At 35.1% G+C, this 16,997-nt stretch overlaps 1 protein-coding gene across 1 annotated transcript in view; it reads left to right on the top strand.

Moving 5' to 3' along the window:
• CFAP54 (cilia and flagella associated protein 54) overlaps window positions 1–16,997 on the top strand; it is a 276,792-nt gene that overhangs the window by 42,103 nt on the left and 217,692 nt on the right. Inside the window, exons 10-17 of the mRNA XM_036250829.1 lie at window positions 693–874; window positions 965–1,127; window positions 2,268–2,353; window positions 3,870–4,004; window positions 5,255–5,405; window positions 8,781–8,857; window positions 14,267–14,395; window positions 14,735–14,861. Of these exons, the coding sequence (XP_036106722.1) occupies window positions 693–874; window positions 965–1,127; window positions 2,268–2,353; window positions 3,870–4,004; window positions 5,255–5,405; window positions 8,781–8,857; window positions 14,267–14,395; window positions 14,735–14,861 (1,050 nt within the window). The remainder of the gene's footprint in view (window positions 1–692; window positions 875–964; window positions 1,128–2,267; window positions 2,354–3,869; window positions 4,005–5,254; window positions 5,406–8,780; window positions 8,858–14,266; window positions 14,396–14,734; window positions 14,862–16,997) is intronic.

Raw genomic sequence — 16,997 nt, 5'->3', positions numbered from 1 at the left:
CCTCCCTGTATTTCTTCCTCTTGTTATAGTTCGATTTATTGAAGGAATTGTCTATTTTCACTGTCCCCAATTTTTTGTTCCTACTTGTATGTAAGTGGTCTTCAATCGCCAGCATTCTACTAATGCTGTGACCACCTTATTGCTCAATGCAAGAATCACTTTTCAGTGCTTTGTTTCCCCTTTAGTGTTTGTTGCTGTTGACTACTCCTTTCTCTCTAGACATTTTTCTTTGCTGCCTTTTCTCCCTCTGCCCTTTTCTTACAGGTTGGTGTCCCTTTCTGTTCTGTCCTAGGCAGCTGTACATTGTCCATGGCTGCTCCTATCATTTACTGTGGCTAAATGATGATGTCTATAAGAGCTATATTTTTTTTTTAGGTCTCTTCCACGCTTTCAATCTGTAACATCTAGCCTATTTGACTAGTTAACTATTGCTAATTCTTTATATTTGACATCCTATGAGTAGCCTTCCCTGACTGCTCTTGTACTCTAAGCCTTGTGTTCGATACCCTTCTAATTTGTCCCCAATTTGCCCACTAAGATTCCTTGTTCCCCCACTAGAGTATAAACTCAGTGAAGGCCTGGAGTGTGTTTCTTTCCATTGTTTCCCTAGTGCCTGGCAGTGTCTTATAGTTAATATTTAGTAAATACTTTTTGCATGAATGACATTCAGACCTCTCTCTTTCCTTTCCTAGTGTCAAGTACTGGTGTAGGTGGAATGCTTGGTTTTCCAACAACATCTCTTCTGCAGCTTATTATAGAAAGAAAAAATGTTATTTCTATGGATACTGCTGTGAAATTTATAAAATTAGCTTTTACCTATGAGGAATGGAGTTTATTTGAATCTGCAGCTGGACAGCTTATTAATTTTCTCCAGGTAATATTTGCAAAATCATTAATCATTAGTTTTTATATTGTTAAGATGACATTGAATTACTAATTACCTTGTGGGATATATGTCTTTTAGACACAGGATGATCCAGAGTCAAAGAAAGCAGAGAAGGATTTAACTCTTCTTATTGCAATGGAACCTCTAATCAATGTAAAGAGGAACAAAGGCTTGGTCTTTCCTTTGGAAAACTACAAAGAAGGACAGTCAGCTTCTTACATTAAAAAACTCGCTTTCAATGGTGAGTATTTATTTGCCTTTTTGAAAAATTAAAATAATTTTATCTAATAAAACATACTCTTTATAGGTGAGGTGAGAGAATGTTCAAGGCAGCGGGAGCAGGAAGTACAAAGGTCCTGAGGTGCTAGTGTGCTTGGTTGTTGAAGGAATAGCAAAGAGGCATGTATGCCTGGAGTGCATTGATGGTGGTTATGGGATTCGAGAATGTGGAGGAGATGAGGTCAGAGAAATAGCGGGGTGCCAGATCTTGCAGGATCCTAGGCCTTGTAAGGATGATGGATTTTTATTCTGAGTGGTAGTTTTGAATAGCAGAAAGAGATTCTACTAAGCTGTTGCCTTGTTGGTAGGTGAGAGACCAGTGGGGCAGTAAATCAAAAGCTATTTGTTTGGTAAGGGAAGTATGCATGCAGTGTTTTTTTTAAAACATTTTTTTTCTTTACTGATTTTTATAGAGAGAGGAAGGGAGAGGGAGAGAGAGATAGAAACATCGATGAGAGAGAACATTGATTGGCCACCTTCTGCATGCTCCCCACCCCTCACTGGGGATTTGACCCACATCTTGGGCATATGCCCTGACCGGGAATCGAACCAGCAACCTCTTAGTGCATGGGTTGATGCTCAACCATGAGCCGGGCCAGTGTTTTAATTTTAGTACTTTTTAAGTTTTAAAAGTTATTGTTTATATAATTGAAAATCTGTAGCCTCTATGTTTTTAGACCAATGATAAATATTTAATCTCATTTTTAATAGTTTATTATGTTCTTAAGGCATTGTATGGCTGCTCAATTATAGTAAATAGTTTGTACCAATTAGTGGTACTTTTTTTTTTCCTAGTGGTTTCTGAATGTATATTTTTGTTATTTTTATTTCAACAGACATATTTTATATGTGTTTTAATATTAAACTCCTCTTCATTTCCATTTTGGACGTAGTCGACATACAGATCATAGATTCGTGATAACTGACTTAGAGCCCACTTTGATTAGTTTTATATAGGAGCATCTGAAGTGTCTTATTGACATAATATTTGCCCAGATATCATTTCTGTCATTTTTGTAGAACTTCTTTGTTTCTGTGCTTTTTCTACTTGAAATTTTGTAATTGATTTTTTGTTTTATTTTCCTTTACCTTATGAATTGAGATATTGGTATGAAGACCACTGGATATTCAGAAGATATTTTCCATTTAGCAGCAACCTTGTATTCCTGTGTCTGTACCTCTTCCCAGGTGAAATTGCTATTTGGATAATTTTTTTAATAGTATCAAAGGAAGCTATTATATCTAATTTAAAGTCAGATTTAAAATATCATAAGAATTGGACCTTTCCAAAATTCTGTATTTTTTGATCTTTATAATAAGAGATTGAGTTTTATCCTGACGTGTAAATTTAAGTTTTGTTTTATTATTTCATCATTTTGGGTATCAATCTGTTTCTTTTTGGGACATTTTTAGGCTACCTATATTGTTGACAGTATTACAGATGTCCTCTATTTTCCCTCCATTTCTCCCTCCACTCAGCCCCTACCTACCCCAGGCCTTCACCACACTTCCCGCTGTGTCCATGGGCTGTGCATATATGCGAATATGTTCTTTGTTTACTCTCTTACTCCTCCCCTCCCCCGCCCCACCCTGCTCCCCTCTCAGACCTTCTTTTAAAAATATACACATTTTGGTTCAGTTCTATTCAATAAACATATATTGATCTCTGTTATGTTTCTAAACTGCACTAAGCTGTTATATATACAAATTAATCTTAGAGCTGCCCCAAAGGAGCTCAGTTTCGTATGTTTTTGAAAGAAACATAAGTTTAATCATAAACTTATTATCTTTCTTATTCAGATATAATAAGTAACTTCATATTTCTTTGAAAAAAGTCAAGTAACTGATATGACAGGGTGATGTACTTATTCTGGATCATCTATCGATAGCCAGTGTGACACTGATTAATTTTTTCATGACTCTTCCCTGCTCTGTTTCCTTTCCCGCTTCCATCCCCTCTCCTCTTACTAGTTCACCCCCCTTCTTTATTATTGTAATATAGGGATTTTTAAAAGAAAGATGTATATAAACATTTCAAATTTGGTTTACATACTTGCCTAAAAATATTTGAGACTTCTTTTTAGAGAGACAAAAGTAGTCTAGAGCGTTCATTAAGGCTGAGGTCTCTGGAGCTAGACTGCATGGGTTTGGATCCCAGAGATGTTACTTTCTATTCATTTCATCTTGGGGTATACAGTTAATTTTCTTGTGCTTCAGCTTGCTCATCTGTCCAGTGGGGATGATAGTGAAGTGGGAGTAATGAACTAGTAGTCACTTCATAGGTTGTTATGAGGATTAAATGATTTGGTATATGTCTTAGCCTGTTCAGGCTGCTATAACAAAAATGCCATAGACTGGATGGCTTAAACCACAAACATTTATTTTTTACAATTATGGACCCTGAGAAATACAAGATTAAGGCACTGGCAGATTTCGTGTCTGGTGAGGACTCACCTTCTGGTTCATAGATGGCCATCTTCTCTCTGTGTCCTCACTTGGTGAAAAGAGTGAGAGACTCTGAGAGTCCCTTTTGTGAAAGGGCACTATTCCCCTTCATGAGGGGCTCACCCTCATGCCTCATTACCTCCTAAAGGCCCCCCCTCCCAATGAGGTCATATTAAGAGTTTGGATTTCACTGCATTAAATGTCATCTATATGTAATCTTATTATTCTTAACAATTTGTTTTACCATTTTTATTTTCAGAATGTTCAACCTGATAAAGAAATCGTGGTGGACATAATAATGTTCCTTTGGCAGAAATGCAAATCAGGACTGCAGCAGCTCAGCATGTTCAAAAATAGTTATGCAAAATTCACCCGGATAATCAATAATAACAAAGTATTCTTTTTCTTCCCCCTTTCACATGGTTTTTGTTATTGCTAATTTAAATTGTGATATTTAAATTGTCCCTATTTATCCACCTGCAAAAATACCATTTTTAAAACTGTATTGCTGAGTAAACTTTTCTTTTAAGTGTATTCCTTTAGTTCTGATCTATTTAGTTTTGGTGAGTGGGGAGGTGTTTCAGATTTTTTTTTTTTTTTTTATCCTCACCTGAGGACATTTTTCCATTTTTTTGTACAGATAGAGTGGGAGGGAGAGAGAGGAAGGTAGAGAGAGAGAGAAACATCGACGTGAAGGGACACATCGAGTGGCTGCCACCCGCATGACCAACCAGGGCCGGGGACAAACTGCAACCGAGGTACGTGCCCTTAGCGGGAACCGAACCCGGGTCTCTCCGGACCGCAGGCCAATGCTCTAACCGCTGAGCCAAACTGGCCAGGGTGAGGTGTTTCAGATTTTTAAGGGAGAAATAAGTATAATGTATCTAAGGTCAAATGAGCTTGGATACATTTATTGAGAAGGTTAATGTTAGACAATAACAAATAAGTAAGGAGTTGTATTTTTTCTTCTGCCATAGTATATTTAGACTAAATAAAGAGCTATCTCATGGGAAGGAAAAAGTTGAGCAGGTGAATATTATAATCCGGACACTTAGAAAATATTTTAGCAATAACACAGCCTCCTAAGATTAGCTATGTTAGGATGCATAGACATGATTTTATCAAGTACTCTGATGAAGTAATGGTGTGGGTGTATAAATATTATTTTCTTGTCTTAGCTCCCAAAGTGTGATGGCTTATTTTGTGCTGAGTTTTGCAGATATAGGCATCAAAGACAGTGTTCAAGGCACCTAGCGTGGAACCTGAAACACCTGCTTCCCCCCTCACTATTTTGACAGTGAATGTAGCAGCTCCTTTTAGGAAGGGGAATGAGAATTTTGAGGATTATCTTCACTGCCAAATAAAAATAACATAAAATTTCCATTATAGCTATAGATATGCAGTCTATAAGCTTAAGCGAATCTTCTTTATACATTTACATAAACACATTGATGATAAGAAATAATCTTGTTAGGATAATTGAACTTTGTATTATAATTAAGATGCAATACTAAGGAGGGGTTACTTGTATAACATTATCTTATAATTAGATGGTGATTTCAAGAAAGTACTAAGTTTTGAACAGTGTGACTGTACAACATAATATATTTAAATTTGATTTTGCTGTATATTTTCTCCTTTTAGTGGATTTATCTTCTGTGGCAGATAAATGAAGTAATTCACTGCTATGGAATGCAAGACATTAACATTGTCTTGGTGGCAGAGATCACATTACGACTGAGTGAAATATTGGAGACTTTAGGAAACCCGGGTAGAAAATTTAAGAAATCTCTAGGTAAATTATTGAATAAAAAGGATGAGATTATATATTTATGTATATATATACACATATGATATGTAAGTATAAATTGGAATACAGGATAACTTTTGTTAATGGAAACTAGGCATTTCAAACTTGTGCTTCATCAATGATTTATAATCAGGAATAGAAATAATATAGCTTTAACCAAGTGGGTGTTTAATAAAGGTTATATGCTGTATGAATCAATGGCTGATGAAACTATATATTTCCTTCACCATTTATATTTTATTTCCCTTCACTGTTCCTCATCTCCACCTACTCACCCCTTCCTTATTCTTCCTCTTTTCTACTCTCTTCTCCTTTTATTCCCTTTGTACCTTCTCCTCTTCCATTTCCTGATAGAGTGTATATTTCTTGACCAGATCATGTTTTAGTCACCCTTGTATTCTTGGCACCCACCACACGTTCCCAGCTCTGCCTGTCCTGTGCTGCTGAGCGTGGCTTTGCAGATGGGGTTTCAGAGCTGGGATTCTCAGACTGTGATAGGTATCATTATCACCTGGAAACTTGTAACAACTATGAAGCCTAGGTGCTGTTCCACTTCAGCTAGCCCGGACCTCTCTAGTCTGTATGAGCTACCAGGTGATTTTCATATGCATTACAGTTTGTGAACCACTGGTGAGGGGTGTCTGGCTATTTAACACAATCGATGGCCTGAAATCATATTCTTTGAAATGTCCTGACTTTAAATACTTTTTCCTTTTTAAAAACTTTTATTATGCAGACTTTCAATTATAAAGTAGAGAGATGAAATAAATCACCATGTTTGTATCATTCAGTACTGATAATTATCAACATCTTGTCAATGTTATTTTATTTCATCTCCTCCTGCAACACTTCCTTTTTTTTCTGAAGTATTTTAAAGCAGACATCATTTCACCAGCAAATACCTCATTGTGTGTGTGTGGATGTGTGTTTGTATCTGTGTTGGTCTAACATTTTTCTCATAAAATCACAAAGCTATTATTATTGACCCGACATGATTTGTAAAAATTCCTATGTTCCTGGTTTGTTCCAATCAGAATCCAAACAAGCCCACATATTTTATTTTCCTATACATCTGTTCAATCTTTTTTTTTTTTTTTTCTTTTCTAATCTATAACCATTCCTCCTGTCCTCACTCCTTTTACAAGCCATTTATTTTTTGAAGAAATTGGGTCATTGCATTACCCCGTAGGATTGTCCACATTCTGGATTTGGCTATTTGCGTCCTTGTGGTGTCAATTAACTTGTTTCTCTACCTGGTAGTTAGGTCTAGACTCTAGAGGCTTGCTTAGGTTCAAGTAATATCTTGTCAACAAAAATTCTTGCCAATACCTTTTTTTCTTTTTTTTTGGCAAGATAGTTCATAGGTGGTGCTGTTTATCCCTATTGCACTGAATGAGTAGGCATATAATGGCTGGTTGTCCCCCTTTTTGTGATGTAAAGATTTATCAGTGAGTTCAGCTGTTGTCAGCCTGACCTTTTCCCTAGGTTGATTTCCCCAGGAGTAGATTCTGAGACAAGGAATTGAGTAGTTTACTTGGGGTATTATCCAGGGAAGAAGCATGGTGGTGGAGTGGAGAAGTAAGACAGAGGAAGGAAGACAGTATGAAATACAGTAAGTTAATGAGAAGGCTAGGTAAGTCTAGGGCTTGTTCCCATGAGGGACCCTTAGGAGATTTTATAGAACATGCCTCAGAGAGCTGGGAGGTTAGGGTACTTGTACAGTTTTTATATGTCATTGGTTGAAGGCTACCAGAGGGAGTGGGGATGAGAAGCCAGCAGGGGCTTCACACGTCTATCATTCCTTCTGCATTTATTATATTGAATTTGTTCAATGAAGAACTTCATTAGATATTTGGTTACTTTGGTTATTTTTGATTGTGTGGTAGACATTAAATTTGCTAAATATTTTATAGAAATAATTTGAGAACTTAGATGATGTTATCTCCTTCCAAAGATTTATACTTACTTCTCCTAGAAGCACAAAGGCACTACTACTCCAGAATCCCATAATTCCAGTTTGAGAGATCAAGATAATTTGAAGCTGAGATACTCTCTCTTTGAAGACCTATTTTCGGTTTACTCTAACCCTTAGGATGTAGCCCCTTCTGGCTTCTCATCCTTGGTGGGTCCTGGATACTAATCCTTCTTGCCTTAGCCCATCAAGGCTGTCAAGAACACCACTCAGCTTCTTCGCTTCCCTCTCCAGAACTGATGGACGTCTCCAGCTGGACGAGTATCTCTAAGGCAATTCTGTGCTCCCTGGGCTCTCTTCCCAAGAGACAGGCGATGCTCCCTCCCCAGAGATCTTGCCCTGAATTGATTTTTCATTAATTTGTTTGTCTAACAGATGAAACAAAACTGTATTTTCCAGTTTTTCTAGTTGTCTCTAGCCAGGAGAGTTTTTCCAGATTACCTGTTACTGGACGCAAAGGGCCCAATGAGTAGTTTTCTAAAAAAGTCCTTTTCTTACTCAATTTTATTGTTTTGTTTACCGATTACTTTTGGGAGACTGTTATTTTGTTGCATTTAAAACTTTGCTTAATTATGAATGGGCTAAATACAATATATTGTATTGATTTTTTTGTTTAAATATTTGATTTCTAAAGAACTAATCAATATTTGAGCACAATCCACTTATAATTTTGAAAACTTCTATATAATGAGGGGTTATCCCCATTTAGATACTTAAATTCTTATAACTTTTTCAACAATGTTATTCTCATCACTGTATTGGCACCTAAAACAAAGTACAAATCATTCTTGATATTAATTATGACAATCTACTTCAAAATGTTTATTAGGCTATTTATTAAGTAATACATTGTTTAGTTTAAATTATTGCATACATTTTAAAATAGCAAACTAGCATTGTCATATAAATATTTATAATTTATAGTTCTCTAATTCAAACCATTGTTTTCTGATATTTGCCTAAATTCATAAGGCTTCTACATTGTTATTTTCTGAATGCTCTTAAATGGACTTTATGGAAGGAAGACCAATTTCTTTACCATAATTTTATCTTGTTGATAATAGTCTTGATTTGGTTTATTGTATTGCAAGATGCTTTTATATTAACTTATATAAAGATAAAATTAATTATGTGGAAGAAACAATTTGGTATTCAGTCAACTTCTAAAATGTTGCATCATTTCTAAAATCATGAGTAATTAAAAAGATAATCAATTTCACATAATTTTTTTATGATTATGATTCACTTTTCATTTTTCTCCTTTCTTCCTTTTCTTTTTCCGGGTCCTTCCTTTTTTCTCTTTGTTTTTTCCTCTCTCCTATCTTCTCCTTCACCTCCTCCTCTTACTCCTTCTTTTTTTCTGCTTCTCTCTCTCCCTGTCTTTTCAGAGGCATCTTTAAATAAAGGGACTGGTGAATTCCTTGGGACTTTGAACGAGGGCCCAAAAATTCTTCCAATATTAAAGGTATTACAAAATATTGTTAAAAATACAGTTAAAAACACGAATTTTAATTCTCAAATAATGTTAAATTTGTAAATATATAATGGTTAATTATAGAAATAATTTTGAATATTTAATATTTGATACTTTATGCTTTCTACATACATTTAGAACTACAGGGACATTTTTTTCTACCTTTTGCTTTTGCTTTAGAAAAATATTCAATTAGCTTTAAAAATAAGCTAGATAAAGTATCTTAAAAGGATTTATAGTTACATTACTATTGATATTTTGAATATGTTGTGATTCATAGACTTATAGAGCAGAGATATCCTACTCAGCATAGGTGTCTGACAGTGAGTTATTACTTGTTTAAACTGCATGTAGAACAGTCTCTGGCCCAGTTCCTAGTGTTAGCTTAAATAAAGGAAATGAGGGAGATAAATGGCCATTTCACTTCTTGATTATGTTTTTTTTTCTTATAATATTTGAATTATTTATATACATCATGGATTGTTTTTCTATAGATATAAATGGTAGTCTGGGGAACTGCTTCATTCATATATATATATCCATTTATTTATTTATAAGCAGGACTTAGAATAGCATCTAATAAACTCCTATGTTATGCTGGTGTTATGCTTTAGAAAAGGATGCCATGGTCAAATAACTTTGGGTGACTTTGGAGTAAACATAATAGATTTCTTACTGTAAGACTTCTCAGAGGCATTAATTTGCTTATGAGTACTGTAGTTTTCCAAGGAGATATAGAATCCCATATGTCCTATTATTTTAGAATAAAACATATTTTACACCTTATAGAATACCTACTTAGGACATGGACTACAGTTGAAAATACTTTTTTTAGCTAGAGAGCCAGTGATCTATATTTTGGTTTGCCTGATTAATTAAAAAACTGTAATTTTAAAATTGCAAATGTGTTAACATTAGAGGCATTTTGAGGTATAAAAAAGTGAAGAAAAAATATAACTTTTCTATAGACCTAAATATGATCATTTAAAACGATTCTTCTCTAGTCTTTTTCATTTCTCTTAGTCTTTTAAAAAATATAGTAGCCTTTTGATGTTTTTCTTAACATTATTTTATCAACATGTTTCCTGTTTTAAATGCTAATCCTCATGATTACTATATTTCCTCTGAAAAAATTATTTGAATATGACATAAAATTATAAAGACTGTTGTAAAGACGACCCATTTCCCCAACCACTAGCTTAAGGAAACAAAACATTGCTAGTATTAGTTCAGTTGAAATTCAATTCCTTCACTAACCCCTCCTGATCACCTGGCCTCCCCCAGGCCCCAGCCTAGGAGTGAGTGCCTTTCTGAAGGTAGTGATTATAAATGCCAGGCATTTCAGTATTGTACTTTTATTAAATCTGTGTGTATTCTTGGGCAGTAGAGAGTATTGCTTTTAAATTTATGTAAGTAGTGTTACACTGTGTGTGTGTTCTTCTGCAACTTGCTTTTTAAAACTCAGTATTGTGCCTGTGAGATTCACTCCAGTTGATTTGTGTAGTTGTAGTATTCATTTTCACTACTGTGTTCAACTTGCTCAGAGTCACATAGTAAGTGGATTTGAACTTAGATGTGTTTCCTTCAAAGTCCAGGCATTTAGCTACTATGTTGACTCTTGATTTTAAAAAGTTATCTTCAGGATATTTATATAAAAACATATTTTTCTAATGTACAAAAAAATATAAGCCCTAAGAAAATGGTTATCAGTCAAGTATCATGAAGGTACTGAGGGGGACTGGGAGGTCATTATGAAATTACTTTCTCAAATGAATGTTCAACTTCTAATTATAGGTTTGAGGGAATGCAGTTTTTGAGTTCTTTACACTATATTGTGTCTTGTGAAGAGAGCTAGAGATAAGACCTTAAATTAAAAACAGAGAATGTTTGAACTGCAAAGAGAGTGAGGAGGCATAGTAACTGTCGGCCAGCGGTATTTTCAGAGATTACTTACAGTGCTTGTCAAACACGCAGCTTTCTATTTTCCATTCTAGGCATATTGAATCATAAATTCAGGGGTCAGGTTCTTAAAAGTTCTTAATTCAGGTATGTGCCTCTTACCAGTTCCCTAGGTAGATTCTTAGGACACGAGAATGTGAGAATCACTGGCTTAGTGGGCTGGCGGCACTCACTCTCTAAGGCTTCATAGGACAGGGATAGGAATACTAGTGGAAGTTTCAAAGTGCTAGGTTTTTGCTTGTGATGGAAAATTTCTGGCAATGCCACTAAATGAAATAGGTTTTTTAGAAGGTGCCATTTTTCCACAACAACAATAACAACAAAAAACTGAACATCACTTAAGAACTATTGCTGTTATTTAAATTAGAAAAATTTGCTCTTTCCTTGAGATGATTTACTGCCATCTGATGGGAAATTGTCAAAATACATATACAAACCTGATGACAACAGTGTCAGTGGCATTCCCTAAATATTTTTTTTCTTTATTGACTTTAGAGAGAGAGAGAAAGGGAGAAGGAGAGGGAGAGAGAGAGAAACATTGATGTGAGAGAGACACATCAATTGGTTGCCTCCTGCATGACCCCCACTGGGGCCAGGGATCAAAGCTGCAACCCAGACACATGCCCCTGACCAGGAATAGAATCTGTGACCCTTTGGTCTTCGGACTGATGCTCCAATTGCTGAGCCAAACTGGTTAGGGCTCTTTGAAAATTTTTTATGTTAAAAAGTTATCCTTAGAGACTTCAGTTTCTGGAAAAGCAGCAAACTAGATGATCAGGAAACCCCCTTGCTGAAAAACATCTAGAAATTTTGAACAGAATTGAACAAATATCTTCAAGTACATTCCAGAGTTTACTAGAAAGTAAGGTAAACTCCAGGGGCCGAAATAGAAAAGGGAACTAAAAACCAGAGTATATGTTTATGAGTAGATACTGTAGTAGATTGATGGGCTTAGTTACAAAGACACTTAGATAACAGCCATCCAGGGACAAGAGATAAGGCTTGGGCACAGAAAGATGAAGGCTTGGAACTGAGACGCACATATAAAGTTAGATCCTACGAAAGACTACATCCTAGGAAAAGGTAGAGTATGGAAAAAAATCTGGCTATTTGTATAGGGAGGTATCTCAATGGGTACTGAGAAGAGAGTGGATGAGAGAAAGTCTCTAATGATTTATAATATGGGGCTTGCCCTCAAGTAGTTCTGTTATTTGAATTTACACTATTTGAGAGGCTTGAAAACCTCCCTGAGCCTGTGATTCTTTTTTTTTTTTAAATTTAAATTATGAATTATTTTTAGTTGGTGCACACAAATGTAGTTCAAGTGCTGGACTTTAAACCCTATCTCTTGGCACAATTTTTTATTCTTATTTTTATTTTTGGTCACACATAATATAATAATTACAATTGGAACATTGATTCTTGTTTGAGTTAGATTTCAATAAAAAGGGTGTCATGGATAGCATTTCCACCTCTTGAATTTAACTTTTCTTGTGAATCTGTGATTCTTATATCTCCATTCAATGGAGGGGGAGATATATATTATATATCTTGAATGGATAAATGTAACCAAATTGTGTATATCCCAGGAATGCAATGGTGACTTAACATTAGAAAATCTATAATGGAACACACCACATTAGTAGATGAAAAGAAAAAAATACGACCACCTCACTAGATAAAGAGATGCAATAAACGCATTTCACAAAATTCAATAACACTCTTTTTTTTTATTTTTTAAAGTAACTCTTAACAAATTAGAACTTCTGTACCCCATAAAGGTCTGAAGACCTCCAATGAGTGTTATACTTGTGGTAAATGATGAATAGCAGTCCTTTTATACTGATGTAACAACGTCAGGATATCTGTCATTATTCTGTTCAACATGTCCTAAAGGGCTTAGAATATGGAGTAAAAAAGGAAGCAGAAGAAAAGGTATAAGAACTGTAAAGGAAGTATCAAGCTTGTATTTATTGACTGGAGTAAAAAAGGAAGCAGAAGAAAAGGTATAAGAACTGTAAAGGAAGTATCAACCTTGTATTTATTGACAGACGAATACAATACATTGCACATTTTTAGTAGTAGCAGTCTTAGTGTCCATCAGCAGAAGAGAGGATAAATGAATTGTGACATATTCCTCAGTGTACAATAATTCACTGTAGCCATGAGGATGAACTAGAGTGGGCTTGAGCTAGAGTGAACTTTGGCATCATTGCCATCCTCTTCTCTGTATCATAGGAGGCAAACCTGCCTTTCGTCTCCATAGAGTTCTAGGTTAGTCTTCCAATGAGGGACATTTGCATGAATTTGCAATACAGAAGGAAAGAGTTCTTATGCTGTGGTGGCAGATGGAAGAAGTGAATTGACTAGCCCTAATGGGCAAGCTCTTGCAACTCACTTGTTTCAGTGTAGTAGACCCTTGAGGTTGTTAGTCACCTTCTAGATTCTTAGATTCACAGAGGCTTCTGCAGGCAGCAAAATAATCACTGGCAGCTTTCTTGATCTTTGCTCCCCAGGACTTCCAACGGTGACAGACACCTCCAGCTCTGTGTATTTAGTTCCTTTCTCTTGGGAATATCTAGAGTTATTCTGTGTTTCTAACCAAGCCTTGACTGACACATTGAGTTACATACACCAGCATGAAAAACTTTCAAAAACATATGGTTGAATGAAAAAAAACAAACTTCAGAATTTTATGAGTGAATTAAAAATATACAAAGCAATAGTGCATATCATTAATGGACATATACACATAATAGTAAAAGTTTAAAAACATGCAAAAGAATGGAAAAACCAAACTCAAGGGCAATGACTACCTCTGGGACAGAGAAGAGCAATGTCACTGTGGACAGTTACACAGGGATTTCAACTATATGCATGTATGTGTTTGCTTTTTTATTTTTTTCTGGAGTATATATGGAAAGTTAGAAAGTTTGAGCAAAGTTGGTTGCTTTTTATATTAATCACTATATAAGAATAATTACATTAAAAAGGTATTTAGTTTTTGAAAATCATGATGTAGAACATTGGATCTGATGGCTTCTAAGTCTAAATTTCTAACTCTGAGAGTCTGAGGTTTAAAAACATTAACTTTCAAAATAAAATATGTGAAAATTACAAGTGAATTATATTTTTTAAATTTACCTATACATTTGTTATAATCAGAATTCTGAAAACCATAAAAGGAAGTTACATACATGTTTATGAAAAATATAATTTATATTTAGAAAAATGATGAAATGTATTTATTTTACCTTTTTAAATAATATTCCATATTATTCAAAAGACAAATATACCTAGTAAGAAATATAATATTGTTGACATTGGGTAGACTATTTAAATTTGTTATTTGACTTTGAATTATTGTTAAAAGAAGTTTAGAAATGTTGCATATAATTTTTCAACTTTTATTTTTATTTTTTGTTTATAAAATCACTTTAGAAAAAACCCTTGGAACAGTTATTTTTGGCTTATGAACTTCTTGACAAAGCAATTGGTGGAATAAATTATAATTGCATGTTAAGTACTTTGCCAAATGGATTATCAGTGTTTGATCATTACCATACCAAGGTAAGAATGGGAAACTCCTATATTAGATGTAAGTTTTACTTAACTAGGACAAGGGCTGGCCTTGCAAGTAAATAAGTAAAGCAAGATTTGTGGTGGCTTCCCTCTCATAAGCCAGAAACATATTCAGTCCCCTCTTCCCAGAAGATATCCAGAAGAGTGAGGAGTCTTTGAATTTGTCATTGAAGGTGAATTTTAAGACAGAGTGCAGAGGGTTGAAAAATGAGCAGGATTTAACAGCTAAGAGTAAAATGATAACTTGGGTGCTTAGAGGGTAGAGCTGTTACTAATATGTTTTAGTAACTGTATTTCTTTTTTATTTTTACTTCAACTCTATAAAAGTACACCCATGATATAGGTGGAGACATTTCCAAACCAGTCACACCAAATAGTTTCATGATGGATTTACATCTTGAACTAATTCAAGCTCAGCACCAAATAGCTGTTGTGCTTCTTGACCAGTTGCAAGGTAGTAGTCATTAAAGCAAATAATCTGTTGTGAATCAATTTTAAGATAAATTTATGATTAATTGAATTTGTAAGTTGTGTTCTTGTCAACTGGGTATTTTCCAGGTAAATTTTATTTATGTATTTTTTTCTTCTCTGGTTAATGATATCAATAGATGGCTTTCATTATTCTTTACAGTCAGCGGTTCTCAACCTGTGGGTTGTGACCCCTTTGAGCATCGAACAACCCTTTCACAGGGGTCGCCTAAGACCATTGGAAAACACGTATTTCCAATGGTCTTAGGAACTGTGACACCTTCTCCTCTATCCACCTCCAGGTGGGTCCGCCCACATGCAGATGCGCCCACATACAACACGAGGAACTGTATTAAAGGGTTGCGGCATTAGGAAGGTTGAGAACCACTGCTACACCTTATGTAGCTAATAGGTTAGTAAACTTATTAAATTGTTTATTTGAGCTATAGTAAATTATTAGTAGTTTGTTAAATCAATGAAGCAAACGTTTATTTAGTGCTACCAAGATCCAGGAACCATGTTAGGCTTGGCACAAATAAGGCACAGCCTCTACTTTTGAGTTTATAGATAAGTAAGCCAACTACAACAATTGAGGCTACTAAATGTAATAGAAATGGTCTCAGAGTTTTAGGGCCCATTTGTGGACCACAGAAGATGAGTATCTATGTTAAACAAGAAAGTCATGGAAGACTACCTGGAAGAAGTGATAATTGATCAGAAAGCTAGTAAATATTATCTTTATGAAGAAGATTGAAAGGAGGCCATCATTTTGGATAGAGAAACTAATTTTTAGCAAAGTGGAAGTGAGTAATTGTCTGGTGCAGTTTTAGGAACTACTGAAATTCTCATGGCTGGACAGAGAGCACACCCCAGGGAATAACAGATATGCCTAGAGAGCTAGATCACAGATAGATCTTGAAGGGCTAATGGGTTTATATTTTACCCAGAAAGCTAATGAAAAACTAGAAAGACATCTCTGACAGCTGTCAGAGGACAGATGAGTTGAATCTAAGTTGTTCTTGCCTTATTATTAGGTAAAGAGATCAAAACACCTTAAGAAAATGTGCCAGCAGCAATACAAATAATATGTTTACTTGAATCTCAAAATAAGATTTAATATTAGATCTAAAAACTCTTCTGTTGAGGATTAAATTTTTATAAAGCCAAATTACTCTTGACATGATTATATAGCCACTATTAATGTAACTGACCTTTCTTCATTTTAAATTGCTGAGTAATTGTAGAATAGAACTGTGTTGTGGCCTCATATGACCTCTGATCTCCGTCTAAAGCATACAGAAGCACATCCTATATTCAGCTAAATTTATTTAATCAGAAGCTAGTTATGTAATTAGTTAATTAATTTTAGAGTGTAAACTTTTCCTCACCAGCTTTATTAAGATATAATTGACAGCCCAGCCAGTGTGGCTCAGTGATTGAGCATTGACCCATGTGCCAAGAGGTTGCCCATTCAATTCCGGGTCAGGGCACATGCCCAGGCTTGTAAACCCAATCCCAGTGGGGGGCGCGCAGGAGGTGGCCAATTCATGTTCTCTCTTATTGATGTTTGTGTCTTTCCGTCTCCCTTCCTCTCTCTCTCAAATCAATAAAGAAAAAAATAAAAGATATAATTGACATATAACATTGTATAAGTTTAAGGAATACAATATGTTGATTTGATACACATTTATTGCAAAATGATTACCACCATGGTGTTAGCTAAGACCTCCATCACGTCACATCATTACCATTTTTTTGTTGTGGGAAGAACATTTAAGGTCTCTCTCAGCAACTTTCAAGTATATAATACAGTATTATTTCTATAATCACCATGCTGTATATTTATTAGATACCCAGAAGTTATTCATCTTACAACAAACATCTCCTTATTTCCTCCACCTCCCCAGCTCCTGGTAAAACACCACTGTGCTCTCTGTTTCTTCGTGTTCAGATTTTTTAGATTCTACATATAAGTGATATCGTACAGTATTTGTCTCTCTCTGTCTGACTTATTTCACTTAGCATAATGCCTTCAGGGTCCATCCATGTTTATGCAACTAGCAAAATTTCCTTCTTTCTCATGGCTGAATAATATTCTATTGTGTATATACTATATCTTTCT

Source organism: Molossus molossus, unplaced genomic scaffold (assembly GCF_014108415.1).
Source record: "Molossus molossus isolate mMolMol1 unplaced genomic scaffold, mMolMol1.p scaffold_m16_p_10, whole genome shotgun sequence".
Lineage (NCBI taxonomy): Eukaryota > Metazoa > Chordata > Mammalia > Chiroptera > Molossidae > Molossus > Molossus molossus.
The sequence above is the reverse complement of the archived record's forward strand: the minus strand, read 5'-3'. Positions and strand labels throughout refer to the sequence as shown.